The sequence below is a fragment of the Schistocerca serialis genome, chromosome 2 (assembly GCF_023864345.2).
Source record: "Schistocerca serialis cubense isolate TAMUIC-IGC-003099 chromosome 2, iqSchSeri2.2, whole genome shotgun sequence".
Classification (NCBI taxonomy): Eukaryota; Metazoa; Arthropoda; class Insecta; order Orthoptera; family Acrididae; genus Schistocerca; species Schistocerca serialis.
Genome location: NC_064639.1, coordinates 1,152,798,032 through 1,152,814,964, shown reverse-complemented (window position 1 = coordinate 1,152,814,964; position 16,933 = coordinate 1,152,798,032). Strand labels below are relative to the sequence as shown.

The 16,933-nt window shown below is 44.5% G+C and overlaps 1 protein-coding gene across 1 annotated transcript in view; it reads right to left on the bottom strand.

Moving 5' to 3' along the window:
• LOC126456682 (cytochrome P450 9e2-like) overlaps positions 1-16,933 on the bottom strand; it is a 75,112-nt gene that overhangs the window by 10,951 nt on the left and 47,228 nt on the right. The window contains exon 6 of the mRNA XM_050092423.1: positions 3,189-3,410. Coding sequence (XP_049948380.1) covers positions 3,189-3,410 — 222 coding nt within the window. The remainder of the gene's footprint in view (positions 1-3,188; positions 3,411-16,933) is intronic.

Here is a 16,933-nt window from a genome sequence, read left to right as displayed (position 1 = left end):
AGAGATTCTCACGGAACCATTACATCTGCATCCACGTCTCTATCTATATCTACGTGGATACTCTGAAAATGACATTTAAGTGCCAGGCAGAGGGTTCATCAAACCACCTTCAAAATAATTCTGTATTATTCCAATCTCGTACAGCGTGCGGAAAAAAAACGAACACCTGTATCCTTCGGCGGGAGCTCTGATTTCCCTTATTTTGTTATGGTCATCGTTTCTCCCTATGTATATCTTAGCATTCGGAGGAGAAAGTTGGTGATTGAAATTTCGTGAGAAGATTCCACTGCAACGAAAAACGCCTTTGTTTTAATGATGTCCATCCCAAATCCTGTATCATAATGTGCGATAATACGAAACGTGCTGCTCTTCTGTGAACTTTCTCAAACTACTTGGTTAATCCTATCTGGCAAGGATCCCAGACCGTGCAGCATTACTCCAAAAGAGGACGGACAAGCGTAGTGTAGGCAGTCTCTTTAGCAGATCTGTTACATTTTCTAAGTGTCCTGCCAACAAAAAGCAGTCTTTCGTTTGCCTTCCCCACAACATTTTCTATGTGTTCGTTCCAATTTAAGTAGTTCGTAATTGTAATACCTACGTATTTAATTGAATTAACGGCCTTTAAATTAGACTGATTTATCGTGTAACCGAAGTTTAACGGATTCCTTTTAGCACTCATGTGGATGACCTCACACTTTGCGTTATTTAGTGTCAATTTCCAATTTCAACTGACAAGTTGACGGTTGATGCTTGGAGTGCTGACACTTTATCTGCGAGTCCAGTAATGCTGGCAACTGATGGGTTATGCGTGGGGATCGTGTCAACCTGTACCGCCTTAAAACAGCCTGAAGATGGCGCAATGAAGCGTCGAAACTGGTAGCGACAAAATAAAGTAAAATCATAAGGACTGCTGTAGGTGTTTTTATTTTTTGTCATGGCTTTTCTTGGCCGTCGACACTGTTCGTGAGCTCTATTGATGAGATTCTCGCATCTACACGCTCCAGCAGAAAAAAATTATTTACAAAACAAATTTTTAATATAACACTTTTTTTAAATCGGACTAAAAAGTATAAAATAATTTCTTCTAGCCTCGTACAGATTCCTAACCGCATAGAGATAGTTCCGAAAATTTCTGCTTGTGACTTTTTAACAGCTACGACAGTACTTGTAAGATTTATAACGAAAAGAGTGGAGCGCACGCAATACATAAATGATGCACGTGTAGTTCACCTCCTATCGTCTGTTGCACTTGCCCAAGTGTTTCGTTATCTCCCTATCCCTGGTCCCATCGTACGCAAAGGTGTAGTGCCACCACGTGGTAAGCTCCTTGACGACTTGCCTCCATAAAATTCGGTCCTGGCTATGGCGACTTGCTTGCTGCAAGCCCATCCAGGTCAGGCGCCTACTCTAATCTATGCTCCGCAATGGTGATCGTCCTTTACGTCTTCAGTCGTCCAATTTTCCCTACACGATTGTTATTTCCGTTGCCTCTTCCCTTTTTCGTTATGAGTATTACAAATATTGACAAACCTATTAAAAAATTATCGAGTACAAATCTTCAGGGCTATCCTGTATGCCAGTATTATTCTGTGTGGGAGGGAGAGAAATTATGTTGTAGTTTCTAGTCCAATTTAGAAACGTGTTATATTAAAAATTATTCCTATTTAAATAATTATTTTCTGACATGTGGAATAATCGGGTCTACTGCCGGATGTTTGTGTCGCTCTGGCACAATATTTCGGCCACGTAACTCGGCCACGTAACTTCTTCAGGTGCTACCTGAGACTGCCGTATTGGAGGATCTTTTCCAGTATTTATGCCCAGAGGGCGCTGGGTGCTCTCTTTGCCGTCCGCGCCCGCCTGGCGCTGCATGTAATGTGTTGTCTCTTCCCCGGTGTGACGTGGCCGAAATATTGTGCCAGAGCGACACAAACATCCGGCAGTAGACCCGATTATTCCACATGTCAAGATCGCGCCGGGAAAGCCTGAAGAGTTACAATTATTTTCTGCTTTTTAGTCGTGTGTGAATGAAATTTCTCAAGGATTTTGAACATTTTGGTGAGGTTTTATTTTTTATTTAAATAATTATTTCTGTGTGTACTAGCTTTTTACGCCCAGCTTCACCTGTGTACGTGTATGTCATACATATTGTCCCTATATGCTCCTCCACCTCTCTCTGTCAGTTTCCTCTTCCCCTCTCTGCGAGCTGTGCCCACCCACTCACATACTGCCTAGGAAGCACTCCTATACTACCCGCACAGCACGCTGGTCCTGCAGGACAGCCAGGATGTCAGGCGTTACCAACATTTTTCGCCTTCACCCCGACCTTACCAGACATACCAACAGAAAAAGCGAGGTAATATTGCATTTTCATCCAGTTCCAAACTGGCTCATTTGAAAGTCAATCTAAAATCAACTGTGAAGTTGTGACCAGCAGACGGAGAAACAAGTAAGCGATGTGATAAAAAGATGTTAAAATACAGGGTGATTGAAAAGTAACTGTTCACGCTTCATGAGTATGATGTATGGATCAAAATAAGAGCAATATGTTAAATGAAGTTTTGTCTGAAACTGCTTTATTTCCGAGATATGATTCATAATATCATTTGTGGTAGGCATTACATGACGGGCCAGTGAGGCTTTCGGCGTGTCGTGCTCGCCTGCATATCGACTGATGCTGCTTTGTACATCCCTCTACACTGATCCGTTGATTCTGGCAAGAAACTCCTTTGGTTACTGGGCTTTGGCGTAGCCCGTTGTGCAGAATGAGATGAATGGAGCCTGCAACATTCCTAGAGCGCTAAGACTTGGAGCATGTCACTGTCTTCGTCTACGTGGACATCATTTTCAACATATCCTGGAGTAACTGTACAGTATGTAGGTGAGTTGAATTTCGGGTCCCTTCGTGCAGTTGCTTTTTGAGAAGAATTAATTTTGTGTTGTTTGTGTTGCGTTTGTGATCTCTACTCTATTGCATAACTCTGAAATAAAACAATTTCGGACAAAACTTTATTTAACGTTTAAGTCTTATTTTGATGCATACATTACACTCACGAAGCGTGTACAGTTACTTCTGAATCACCCTGTATAATTGGTTGAGTGACCACTACTCCGCACCTGGAAATATCTGAGCTTAGTGACGAAGAGGAAACGGTTCGTAAACGAGTGTATACAGTGGCTCAACTTGCCTGCAATGACCCAGTCGAGGTAGTCGCAGCGCGTGAGGTCGTCGTGGCTGATCTCCCCACTCGCCGCAGACCTGCACCCGTCGAGCTCCTTGTGCAGGCGCGCCTGGACGTCGGGGTGGAGGGCCAGCAGGTACGTCGTGAAGCACAGCAGGTTTGTGGTCGAGTCGAAGCCGGCCAGCAGGAAGAACATCACCTGCGCTGCCATCTCGGTCTCGGTGAGCGCTGTTCGAGGACCGAGGCGTGGGACGTAATTTTTCTTGCAGGCTCAGAGGTTCAGATAGTTGTAAACAAGGCTATTCAGAGCACATGTAATGGCTAATAAACAAGAATACGAACAGCAATACTCAAGTAAGTAAAACACAAATGCGAAAACACATACGGATACTGATAACCTGGAGGCAATACGTTAGCAGTAAAATTGACTAAACAACTCACGCAGCATACTGTGTAAACCCTCTCTTTTTTTCTAGCGTTTATCGCGTCCTATGGACCCGCTGTCTTCGCGATTTGTCAGGTTAATATTACGCCTTTTCTACCACCACAGCAGTCATTTAGTTTAGACTAAGAGAAGGAAGTCGAGTCTGCCTACTGTCTGTAAATCGTCTAAAGTTTCTTCTGTCTTAAGCTTTGGTGCTTTGCAGCTTTGATGTATGTGATGGTGGTCATTTCGACATGTATACACTGTTTCTGAAACATTACATATCTTAAGTGCCTTAATATGACGGAAAATAGATTAAGGTCCAGGCTTTTATTGTATTTGATTTTAAAAGGGAACTTACTTTAAAAAGGTGCCTCGTAGTTTCCACGAACCGCAATTGAGGCCTGAATCTTTTGTAGTTCCTATACCGGTCATTGGAATCATGTCACATGCAAACAGAATCAGCAGCATGTCAAATAACTTTACTCCTTCGCTTACCATCACAAACACACATTTCTGTCGTGGGAGTGCACAGAAAGGTGGTTCTTACTACACAGCAATTTTTTCTAAACAGTACGTGATACGTGTATCAAGACTGATTGAAATCGGCCCAAAAGTTTTGGAGGAGTTGCGGAACATACATACATGCACATGTTTTGATTAAATAAGCCTCTACGGTGCCCCAAGCTATGTTCAGATTACCTGCAAAAAGGCCATGAAAATTCGTCTAGTGATTTTGGAGAAACGTTTTCATACAGATACGACAATTTTATTCAGTTATTATTAGTATTTTACTGTTATCTATTATTAGCATTGATCAGAAACATTTTATATTTCCATGTATAAAGAAATACGGTAAATGAAATATTCCAGAATGAGATTTTCACTCTGCAGCGGAGTGTGCGCTGATATGATACTTCCTGGCAGATTAAAACTGTGTGGAGGACCAAGACTCGAACTCGGGACCTTTGCCTCTCGCGAGCAAGTGCTCTACCATCAGAGCTACCCAAGCACGACTCACGCCCCGTCCACACAGCTTTACATCTACCAGTATCTTGTCTCCTACCTTCCAAGCCATCTCTCCGCAATATCCTTCCTTTCAGGAGTGCTAGTTCTGCATGGTTCGCAGGAGAGCTTCTGTAAAGTTTGGAAGGTAGGAGACGAGATACTGGCAGATGTAAAGCTGTGAGGACGGGGCGTGAGTCGTGCTTGGGTAGCTCAGTTGGTAGAGCACTTGCCCGCGAAAGGCAAAGGTCCCGAGTTCGAGTCTTGGTCCGGCATGCAGTTTTAATCTGCCAGGAAGTTTCAAACGAAATATTTATTGACCAGTTACAGCAAAATCACGTCAGTTCCATAACTGACGCAAGGAATAGAAAAATACTCTCTAAATCACTATTTCTTGTATTAATGATGACCAGTTTTGATCAAACCAACAGATCGTCTGCAGCTCTAAGGTGAGAAAAATATCAACAGAGGCGCTGGATGATAATAGTGCGGAAAAACAGAGTGGCAGTTAGGCTGCCCTGCATACCACATCTGGTTGCTTGACGAACGACGGACTATAACGACAGTGTGTTTCTGCATGTCGCAGGACGCAGGATGTGCCGACCACCTTCCATATACTGCCAGCTGACTTGCTGAACACGTCCATGACATCGGAGCGACAGACCGAGCGAGGTAGCCCTGTGCTTTGCACACCGGACACGCATTCCAGAGGACGACGGTTCAAACCCAAGTCCGGCCATCCTGATTTAGGTTTTCCGTCGTTTCCCCGAAACGCTTCAGGCAAATGCTGTGTTGGTTCCTGTGAAAGGACACGGCCGCCTTCGTTCCCCATCCTTCCCTAATCCGTTGCGACCGATGGCCTCGCTGTTTGGTCCCGTCCTCCCAGAGAAACCAACGAACCGGAGCGAAGGATCACAACAGGTATTGTCTATTCAGGCACATCAGGAATTGTACATGTAATATATCATTTCTTTACCGCGTGTCTGTGTATAAAAATTGTGAAGCTAGATTGGAAAGCAAAGACATTACTTACTGCATTAGCGTAAAATGGTTAAATATTATCTCAGAGCGAGCATGACCCCTGTACGTAGTAATTAAGACTAAGACTATTAGGGCTTCTTGTGTTCTGCGCTGGACCAAGATGGAAAACAAATGGTTAGATGGACTATTAATTAAATAAAGGATATGTTCATCAGTATTGTATTAGTACGACAGTATTATTCTTACCAAAGAAAAATAAATGGGTTTTCATCGAAGAACATTTATTTGGCGAGACTCAACTACAAATAATTATTTTTTTTCGTTATCACGCTGAACCAGGAAGTATACGACGCGACGAAATTAATCTGTATGTGATCAGAATATGACATTGATCAGAATATGACATTACATTTCAAACACACACATACAGCCAAGAACATACAGTACCGTATGAAACATTTAATACATTTACTCGAGAATGACATAGAACATATTAAAATAAACGCCACAGGAAAACGCATCTTGTTTTTTAAGTTTCTTGTCAAGTTATTTTCGTTCAGCAGTATACATTTCCAGCTCCTCAAGCACACCAAGATACCGCCCACTGTCTGCTCTATGCAATGTCTCCATTGTTTTATCGACAGCAGTGAATTTATAACTATGTAATCGTAAATACAAGATGGTGTTTGCCAGCCGGGGTGGCCGAGCGGTTCTAGGCGCTACAGTCTGGAATCGCGCAACCGCTACGGTCGCAGGTTCGAATCCTGCCTCGGGCATGGATGTGTGTGATGTCCTTAGTTAGTTAGGTTTAAGTAGCTCAAAGTCTAGGGGACTCATGACCTCATATGTTAAGTCCCATAGTGCTCAGAGCAATTTGAGTCATTTTTGAAGATGGTGTTTTTCATTCACCATCACGTCAGTTACACGTAGATGCTTCGTTTCCAAAACATCTCTGCAGACCACGAGAGTACTTCCCAAACAACGGTCTGGATATAATAATGTTATGAGGCAGTGTTGTAATGTCAAGGATGAATTAAACGATTTTGCAGAATGACCCGACAAATGACAGAAGTATAGAACAGGATACAATGCTCCATCCGCTCTGCGAGATCATTTGAAGCACAGGACCTCACAATGATGTGCACAGCGTTCAGATGTAACAACATCGTTATTTCAGAGTGTAACTACCGGAGAATACCACCGACAGCTGATTATTTGCGAGAAAAAAGATACATCTCACCAATCTGCTTCTAGATACGGTCTCTATAAACAGTGCAGTGCAATACTTAAGGTGTGTCACTGTCAAGCAACATATCTCAATGAAAGTTGGACCATATATACACTACTGGCCATAAAAATTCCTACACCACGAAGATGACGTTCTACAGAAGCGAAATTTAACCGACAGGAAGAAGATGCTCTGATATGCAAATGATTAGCTTTTCAGAGCATTCACACAGGGTTGGCGCCGGTGGCGACAAATACAACATGCTGACATGAGGTAAGTTTCCAACCGATTTCAAATACACAAACAGCAGTTAACCGGCTTTGTCTGGTGAAACGTTGTTGTGATGCCTCGTCTAAGGAGGAGAAATGCGTACCATCACGTTTCCGACTTTGATAAAGGTCGGATTGTAGCCTATCGCGATTGCGGTTTATCGTATCGCGACATAGCCGCTCGCGTTGGTCGAGATCCAATGACTGTTAGCAGAATATTGAATCGGTGGGTTCAGGAGGGTAATACGGAACACCGTGCTGGATCCTAAAGGCCTCGTATCACTAGCAGTCGAGATGACGGGCATCTTATCCGCATGGCTGTAACGGAACGTGCAGTCACGTCTCGATCCCTGAGTCAACAGATGGGGACGTTTGCAAGATAACAACCATATGCACGAACAGTTCGACGACGTTTGCAGCAGCATGGACTATCAGCTCGGAGACCATGGCTGCGGTTACCCTTGACGCTGCATCACAGACAGGAGCGCCTTTGATGGTGTACTCAACGCCGAACCTGAGTGCACGAATGGCAAAAAGTCATTATTTCGGATGAATCCAGGTTCTGTTTACACCATCATGATGGTCGCGTCCGTGTTTGGCGACATCGCGGTGAACGCACATTGGAAGCGTGTATACGTCATCGCCATACTGGCGTATCTCCCGGCGTGATGGTATGGGGTGCCATTGCTTACACGTCTCGGTCACCTCTTGTTCGCATTGACGGCACTTTGAACAGTGGACGTTACATTTCAGATGTGTTACGACCCATGGCTCTACCCTTCATTCTATCCCTGCGAAACCCTACATTTCAGCAGGATAATTCACGAACTATGTTGCAGGTCTTGTACCGGCCTTTCTGGATACAGAAAGTGTTCGACTGCTGCCCTGGCCAGCACATTCTCCAGATCTCTCACCAATTGAAAACGTCTGGTCGATGGTGGCCGAGCAACTGGCTCGTCACAATACGCCAGTCAGTACTCTTGATGAACTGTGGTATCGTGTTGAAGCTGCATGGGCAGCTGTACCTGTACACGCCATCCAAGCTCTGTTTGACTCAATGCCCAGACGTATCAAGGCGTTATTACGGCCAAAGGTGGTTGTTCCGGGTACTGGTTTCTCAGGATCTATGCACCAAAATTGGGTGAAAATGTAATCACATGTCAGTTCTAGTATAATATATTAGGCCAATGAATACCCGTTTATCATCTGCATTTCTTTTTGGTGTAGCAATAAAAGAAGGTTGTGTACATGGAAGAATCCTGGAGATACTACAAGGTATCAGATAGATTATATAATGGTAAGACAGACATTTAGGAACCAGGTTTTAAATTGTAAGACATTTCCAGGGGCAGATGTCGACTGTGACCACAATCTATTGGTTATGACCTGTAGATTAAAACTGAAGAAACTCCAAAAAGGTGGGAATTTAAGGAGATGGGGCCTGGATAAAATGACTAAACCAGAGGTTGTACAGAGTTTCGGGGAGAGCGTAAGGGAATAATTGACAAGAATGGGGGAAAGAAATACAGTAGAAGAAGAATGGGTAGCACTGGAGGATGAAGTAGTGAAGGCAGCAGAGGATCAAGTAGGTAAAAAGACGAGGGCTAATAGAAATCCTTGGGTAACAGAAGGAATATTGAATTTAATTGATGAAAGGAGAAAATATAAAAACGCACTAAATGAAACAGGCAAAAAGGAATATAAACGTCTCAAAAATGAGATCGACACAGGAAGTGCAAAATGGCTCAGCAGGGATGGCTAGACGACAAATGTAAGGATGTAGAGGCTGATCGCACTAGGGGTAAGATAGATACTGCCTACAGGAAAATTAAAGAGACCTTTGGAAAAAAGAGAACCACTTGTATGAATATCAAGAGCTCAGATGGAAACCCAGTTCTAAGCAAAGAAGGGAAAGCAGAAAGGTGGAAGGAGTATATAGAGGGTCTATACAAGGGCGATTTACTTGAGGACAGTATTATGGAAATGGAAGAGGATGTAGATGAAGATGAAATGGGAGATACGATACTGCATGAAGAGTTTGACAGAGCACTGAAAGACCTGAGTCGAAACAAGGCCCCGGGAGTAGACAACTTTCCATTGGAACTACTGAGGGCCTTGGGAGAGCCACTCCTGACAAAACTCTACCATCTGGTGAGCAAGGCGAAATACCCTCAGACTTCAAGAAGAATATAATAATTCTAATCCCAAAGAAAGCAGGTGTTGACAGATGTGAAAATTACCGAACTATCAGTTTAATACGTCACAGCTGCAAAATACTAACGCGAATTCTTTACAGACGAATGGAAAAACTGGTAGAAGCCGGCCTCGGCGAAGATCAGTTTGGATTCCGCAGAAATGTTGGAACACGTGAGGCAATACTGACCCTAGGACTTATCTTAGAAGAAAGATTAAGAAAAGGCAAACCTACGTTTCTAGCATTTGTAGACTTAGAGAAAGCTTTTGACAATGTTAACTGGAATACTCTCTTTCAAATTCTGAAGGTGGCAGGGGTAAAATACAGGAAGCGAAAGGCTATTTAAAATTTGTACAGAAACCAGATGGCAGTTATAAGAGTCGAGGGGCATGAAAGGGGAGCAATGGTTGGGAAAGGAGTGAGACAGGGTTGTAGCCTCTCGCCGATGTTATTCAATCTGTATATTGAGCAAGCAGTAAAGGAAACAAAAGAAAAATTCGGAGCAGGTATTAAAATTCATGGAGAAGAAGTAAAAACTTTGAGGTTCGCCGATGACATTGTAATTCTGTCAGAGACAGCAAAGGACTTGGAAGAGCAGTTGAACGGAATGGACTGTCTCTTGAAAGGAGGATATAAGATGAACATCAACAAAAGCAAAACGAGGATAATGGAATGTAGTCAAATTAAGTCGGGTGATGCTGAGGGAATTAGATTAGGAAATGAGACACTTAAAGTAGTAAAGGAGTTTTGCTGTTTATGGAGTAAAATAACTGATGATGGTCGAAGTAGAGAGGATATAAAATGTAGACTGGCAATGGCAAGGAAAGCGTTTCTCAAGAAGAGAAATTTGTTAACATCGAGTATAGATTTAAGTGTGAGGAAGTCGTTTCTGAAAGTATTTGTATGGAGTGTAGGCATGTATGGAAGTGAAACATGGACGATAACTAGTTTGGACAAGAAGAGAATAGAAGCTTTCGAAATCTGGTGCTACAGAAGAATGCTGAAGATAAGGTGGGTAGATCACATAACTACTGAGGAGGTACTGAATGGGATTGGGGAGAAGAGAAGTTTGTGGCACAACTTGACTAGAAGAAGGGATCGGTTGGTAGGACATGTTCTGAGGCATCAAGGGATCACCAATTTAGTACTGGAGGGCAGCGTGGAGGGTAAAAATCGTAGAAGGAGACCAAGAAATGAATACACTAAGCAGATTCAGAAGGATGTAGGTTGCAGTAGGTACTGGGAGATGAAGAAGCTTGCACAGGGTAGAGTAGCATGGAGAGCTGCATCAAACCAGCCTCAGGACTGAAGACAACAACAACAATTGCAATATCAATAGTGTATAATTTACCGTCAGATACGAAACTTTAAATTAAAATTATCCGGGCTGTTATGCCGTGGTCGTTTGATGAATTCTGTGGTGATTCCCAACGTTTCGTCTCCGACTGCGGGAGACGTCTTCAAGGGGGTCCGTAGCTTGATGGAAGGTCCAACACACACACTGGCTCGCTACTGACTGCCGCTAAATTCCGTGTCCGCGCGCCCCCGCGCCGCGGCGTGACGTCACGTGTTTTGAAAACTTCAGTGCAATTGGCCGCTGTCCGTCGCCGTCGATCGCCGTTGCCATCACCCAGTAGTGGACGGGTGGTACACATCTTCTTTAACACCGGCATCCATATACCGTTTAATTTGACGCCCTCCTCCTTTCGGTTGAAATTATTTGGGTGTTTAGCGATTTCGATTGCCTCCCTGTAGAGCCTTTCGTAGTATCCGCTCGTGGCCGCTAGTACTTGCGTCTCCTCGAAACGAATATTGTGGTTCCCTGGCTGGAAAGCATGCTCCGCAACAGCTGATCGTTCCGTTTCTCCTCTTCTACAATTTCCCTTGTGCTCTTCCAAACGTTTAGAAACAGTTCTTTTGGTGGTACGCACATAAACATCACCACAGCTGCATGGGATCCTATACACTCCAGATTTTTCCAATGGTTTGCGAGCGTCCTTGGCAGGCCTAAGGTATTCCTGTATCTTCCTGGTGGGCTTGTAAATTACGGTAATATTCCGCTTTGTCAAGATCCTCCCTATTCTTTACGTTACAATTTTAACAAACGGCAGGAAAACCTTAGATTTTGCAGTAGCCTGTACGTCAGTATGATTTCTGCGTGGCTGCCTCAACGCACGTTTTATTTCGGCGGACGAATATCCGTTCTTCGTTAGTGCATTGTGGAGATGTTCCATCTCAGCGTCGAGCAACTCAGGTTCACAAATATTTCTAGCTCTGTCCGCTAACGTCTTGATAACACCCCGCTTCTGTTGTGGGTGGTGGTTCGAATCCCGGTGCAAATCACGGTCCGTGTGCGTGGGTTTGCGGTACACTGAGTGGCCCAAACTACCATTTTCGTTTCTAAACACAAGCACATCGAGAAAATGTAGTTTGCCGTCTACCTCCTCCTCCATTGTAAACTGAATTCTTGAGTTTATACTATTCAGAAGTTCGTGGAACCGGCTTAGTTCCTCCCTACCGTGTCTCCACAACACAAACGTGTCATCCACGTATCGGAACCATACATTTGGTTTCTTGCTGGCAGTACCTAAGGCCTGTTCTTCGAATTTCTCCATAAAGAAGTTAGCAATTACGGGACGTAGGGGGCTTCCCATAGCCACGCCATCCGTTTGCTCATAAAACTGTTCATTCCACTTGAAGTATGTGGTCGTCAAACAACACTTAAACAGCTCTAAAATATCGGCAGGAAAAATTCGATCCAGCTGTTCCAATACATCATTAAGTGGAACCACGGTAAACAGCGATACCACATCGAAGCTGACCAATATGTCCTCCGGCTGGACCACTATGCCATTCAATCTGCTGATGAAATGTGTCGAATTCTTTATATACGAGTCCGAACGGCCCACATGTGGTTTTAACAGCGTAGTCAAAAACTTGGCTAACGAGTAGGTGGACGAACCAATGGTACTTAGTATCGGTCTTAAGGGAACATTTTCTTTATGAATTTTGGGCAATTCATAAAGCCTCGGTGGTAGCGCAACCGAACTGCAGAGACCTTTCTGCACACTCTCTTCAATGGAGGACTTTTTTATTAACCGCGACACAGTTCTGAGAACGTTGTTAGTGGGGTCCTTATTCAGCTTCCTATATGCTTGCGGAACCAGTAGATCCGTAATTTTTCTCTGATAGTCGGCCACATCCATAACCACCGTTGCGCTTCCTTTGTCAGCTGGGAGAACCAAAATACTATCGTCGTCATTCAGGTGTTTTAAAGCTCTTCTCTCACCCACAGTTATATTACTTTTAGGCGGTTTTGCATTGGCTAATATTCTCACTGTTTCTATACGGATTTCTTCAGCTGTTACAGAATCTACACTGCGAATTCCTGCTTCTACATTGGCTATAATTTCTTCCGTGGGCACAAAACGCGGACTAACAGCAAAATTTCCTCCCTTGGCAAGCACAGATGTCTCATCGTCAGATAACGAACGTTTGGACAAATTGATAACGGTCCGGGAAACGTCTAAATGCCGAACAGTCTGATTAGGTAGCAAATTATCAAACTTCTTCTTCTGTCTACTAGACGTCGTCAACATACGCTTCCCCATGGTATCATGCAGTAGTCTATCAATTTTATCCCAGTCACCGCTGCACAGTTTATTACTGATTGTAATATGGAGAGACATTAACTTACAGTTTGTGCTTGCCAAGTCCCGTCGGGTCTGCTGAATGCGCTCTCGTAGTAAGGCCTCCTCAGTCCGTTTGAAAATGCGTTGTGCCTTATGTGGGTACCATCAAAAGAACTGTTTCTAAACGTTTGGAAGAGCACAAGGGAAATTGTGGAAGAGGAGAAACGGAACGATCAGCTGTTGCGGAGCATGCTTTCCAGCCAGGGAACCACAATATTCGTTTCGAGGAGACGCAAGTACTAGCGGCCACGAGCGGATACTACGAAAGGCTCTACAGGGAGGCAATCGAAATCGCTAAACACCCAAATAATTTCAACCGAAAGGAGGAGGGCGTCAAATTAAACGGTATATGGATGCCGGTGTTAAAGAAGATGTATACCACCCGTCCACTACTGGGTGATGGCAACGGCGATCGACGGCGACGGACAGCGGCCAATTGCACGGACGTTTTCAAAACACGTGACGTCACGCCGCGGCGCGGGGGCGCGCGGACGCGGAATTTAGCGGCAGTCAGTAGCGAGCCAGAGTGTGTGTTGGACCTTCCATCAAGCTACGGACCCCCTTGAAGATGTCTCCCGCAGTCGGAGACGAAACGTTGGGAATCACCACAGAATTCATCAACCGACCACGGCATAACAGCCCGGATAATTATAATGGACATGATATTTCCGGCAGTGAAAGTTTACATTTTAGAATCGAAACTTTAAACTAATAAAGATATTGAAAATCTGATTACACCATCAGAATCGTCATGCAAATAATAGTAATGTGGATGTTTCTTTTCGAGGATCATGACTCATCTGGCTACAATTAATTTCTATACGAAGTGTGAAATGTGTGCGATTAAGGTTTCACAAAGTCCCCCATCTTTGGCATTCCCGGCGTGTCTCCTTTATCGACATAGCGTCACCATGTAATTCCCAGCCATGCGGCTGGACGCCTCTTGCTTGGGCCAGATTCTGCCACCACGTGGCCTGCCTGCCGAGCGGCCGGCGCCCGCCAAGATGCCCGTGCGGCCGCTGCTTCCTGCGAACTTGGAATATTTTTCAGGGCTTGACGACTCCCCCGTTACCTCACACCTGTCATCCATGAGACACGCAGTCAGGGCCGAATGCACCCCTGAAAAGACGGATATGGGGAGGAGTATAGTGTTACAATAACACTGAGCGTGGAGTGAACCATGCTCAAAGATTTGGAAGTCAGTATGACAACACAGCGTTACACCTCTCCACACCATAACACTTAGTCCACAAAACGATCATGTTCAGCCATGTTTCTGGGTGGATTACGCGTTCCCACCTCTCAACAGATGAGGGTGCATCCAGCATTGTCGAACATGATCATTTTGGTGCTTCAGGTGTTAAAGTGTGGTGCGACATAATGCTGCACGGATGAGCTACGTCCAAATCTATGAACACGGTTCATTCACCACCACCGTTACTGTGACGCTTACTCCTTCTCCAGGTGCGTCTTTGAGGGGTGCGTTGACCCTGACTTCATTTTTAAGGATGACAACGGGCGACCGCATCGAACTGCGCAGATGACAGAGCTGTTGTAGAAGGGTATTCGGTGAATAGACTGGCGTGCCGGTTTCCCTGACCTTAAGTTCCATGGGGCACGTGTGCGAGGCGTTGGGGAGATGTATGTATTGCAGAACGTCCACATGTACCAAAGACGATCCAGCTGATGTCAAACGCGCTGTTGGGGGGATGGAACGCCCCACAACGAGAACTCCTCACCAAGTTTATGGCCAGCATGGGAGAATTATGCAGAATATGCACTGCCGTTTGTGGCGATTACACATCCTATTGAGAACCATGCTACCCCCTCTTGTGACGTCCAGGACACAATCATAAATCGCGGTAACTTCAGCGTAATAACTGTCTTTGAAAAGAAGTGTCGTTCCTGTTCGTCTCATAGCGTATTTCTTTCAATTATCTTCTGTTCTAAAATATTTATGAGAAAAAAAAAGGAAGTGAGCGTTTGGCGTCATTGGCCGGGAGGCCCCTTACGGGGCAGGTCCGGCCGCCTTGGTGCAGGTCTTATTACGTTCGACGCCACACTGGGCGACCTGCGCGCCAAAGGGGATGAAATGATGATGAAGACAACACAACACCCAGTCTCTGAGTGGAGAAAATCCCCGACCCAGCTGGGAATCGAACCCGGGGCCGTAGGACGGCAATCTGTCACGCTGACCACCCAGCTATATAAGACTAATTTTTCATCTAACAAAGTTCTTTTTTTTTTAAAAAAAAACCAACAATATTGTCTCGATCAAAGTAGCTCTCTTCAGCAGCTACACACCGGTGGAGGCGTTCTTCCTAGTAGCAGCTTCAACTGAAAGGGTTCAATGGTAGGACTTTAACATGTCGGTCACATTCTTTTGAACGTTGTCCAGAGTCACAAAATGACGTCCTTTTGAGACAGTTTTCAATTTCTGGAAAAGACGAAAGTCACAAGGATTCAGATCGGATGACTAGGGGGCTATGGTACAACAAGAATGCCTTTTGAGGTCAAAAGTTCCGAGATGGAACTAGCCGTGCGACGTGGGTAGTTGTCTTGATGCGGCATCCAGTTATCTGAAGTGTCCTGTCTCATTCGTTCACCCTTTTCTTGAACCTTTCGAGGAGATCTTTGTAAAACACTTGATCGACAATGAGAGAGAGACTGGAGAGCTTCTGTAAAGTTTGGAAGGTAGGAGGCGAGGTACTGGCAGAAGTAAAGCTGTGAGGACGTGGCGTGGGTAACTCAGTTGGTAGAGCACTTGCCCGCGAAAGGCAAAGGTCCCGAGTTGGAGTCCGGGCCGGCACATAGTTTTAAGCTGCGAGGAAGTTTCACTTGATCGACAGTTTGTCTTGGAGAAACAAATTATTTATGCACGATGCCCATACAGTCAAAATAGCAAATCAGCATTGTTTTTATCTCTGATTTGCTCATTCTAACTTTATTCGATCGAGGAGGTGTTTCAGTGTCCCACTCTTCACTTTCCCGCTTTCTCTCAGGATCGTACTAAAAAATCCAGGATTCATGACCTGTGACCACACGAATGTGTCATTCGTGGTCATTGTCAGTGCTGTCAAGATCAATCCACACATTTCTTCGACTGTCCTTCTGCTCAGGTGTAAGGCTTTTCGGCACCATTTTGGCACAAACCTTTCGCATGTTAAAATCTTCGATCAAATATTAACGTACGGTAAAAGTGTAACAGGTTACCCATCATCCTTACTGTTAAAACGTCCGTCTGAATTCACAAGGGCAGGTACACATTCGACGTCTTTGAAGATGAACGTATCCCTGAGCGAGGTTTATTTTCGGTGTGGCCTCGGGCATCCAAAAACGATTTGTGCCGGGGCGAAAAACTTGTGCTCTTGATAAGGAAACTTCCCTTATAGGCCTGTTTCATCTTTCCAAAGGTCACGCTCGGAGATTCCTCAAGTTTAAAACAAAGCTTGAGTGCATAACATTGCTCTTATTTCCGCTGTTCCATTTTCGTAACACACAACAAAAATTCAGCTCCACCAATGACGGTCTCAAAAATCACGTGATGTGTGCGCGGTACTGAAGCTCGGACTCACCATCTGGAAAATGTAGAACAACGCAGTGTTGCCAGATCGCTCGCAGCGTTGTCACTCTCATTGCTCACCTCGCACGTCTCCTACATTATAGCAGATTTTTTTTTTTTGTGTATTGTCCAATAATTGGCAACCAATACTGTAGAATCACAATAAAGTCTTGAGATGTTCAATTGGCTCCTTTATTAGAACATGTTACGCGTTTCGGGATTACACCCATCTTCAGACATCTGTTACAAAAAAAGTAGAAAACATAAGTGAACAGCACAGTCAACACGGCTCAGCGCTACAGAAAATGAGATCTGGTCATATGAGTTACACACCACAAACTTCGACTCCTTCCTAACCAACCAGGCGTCCAGCCTTGACAACTAAAAGGAGTGTCG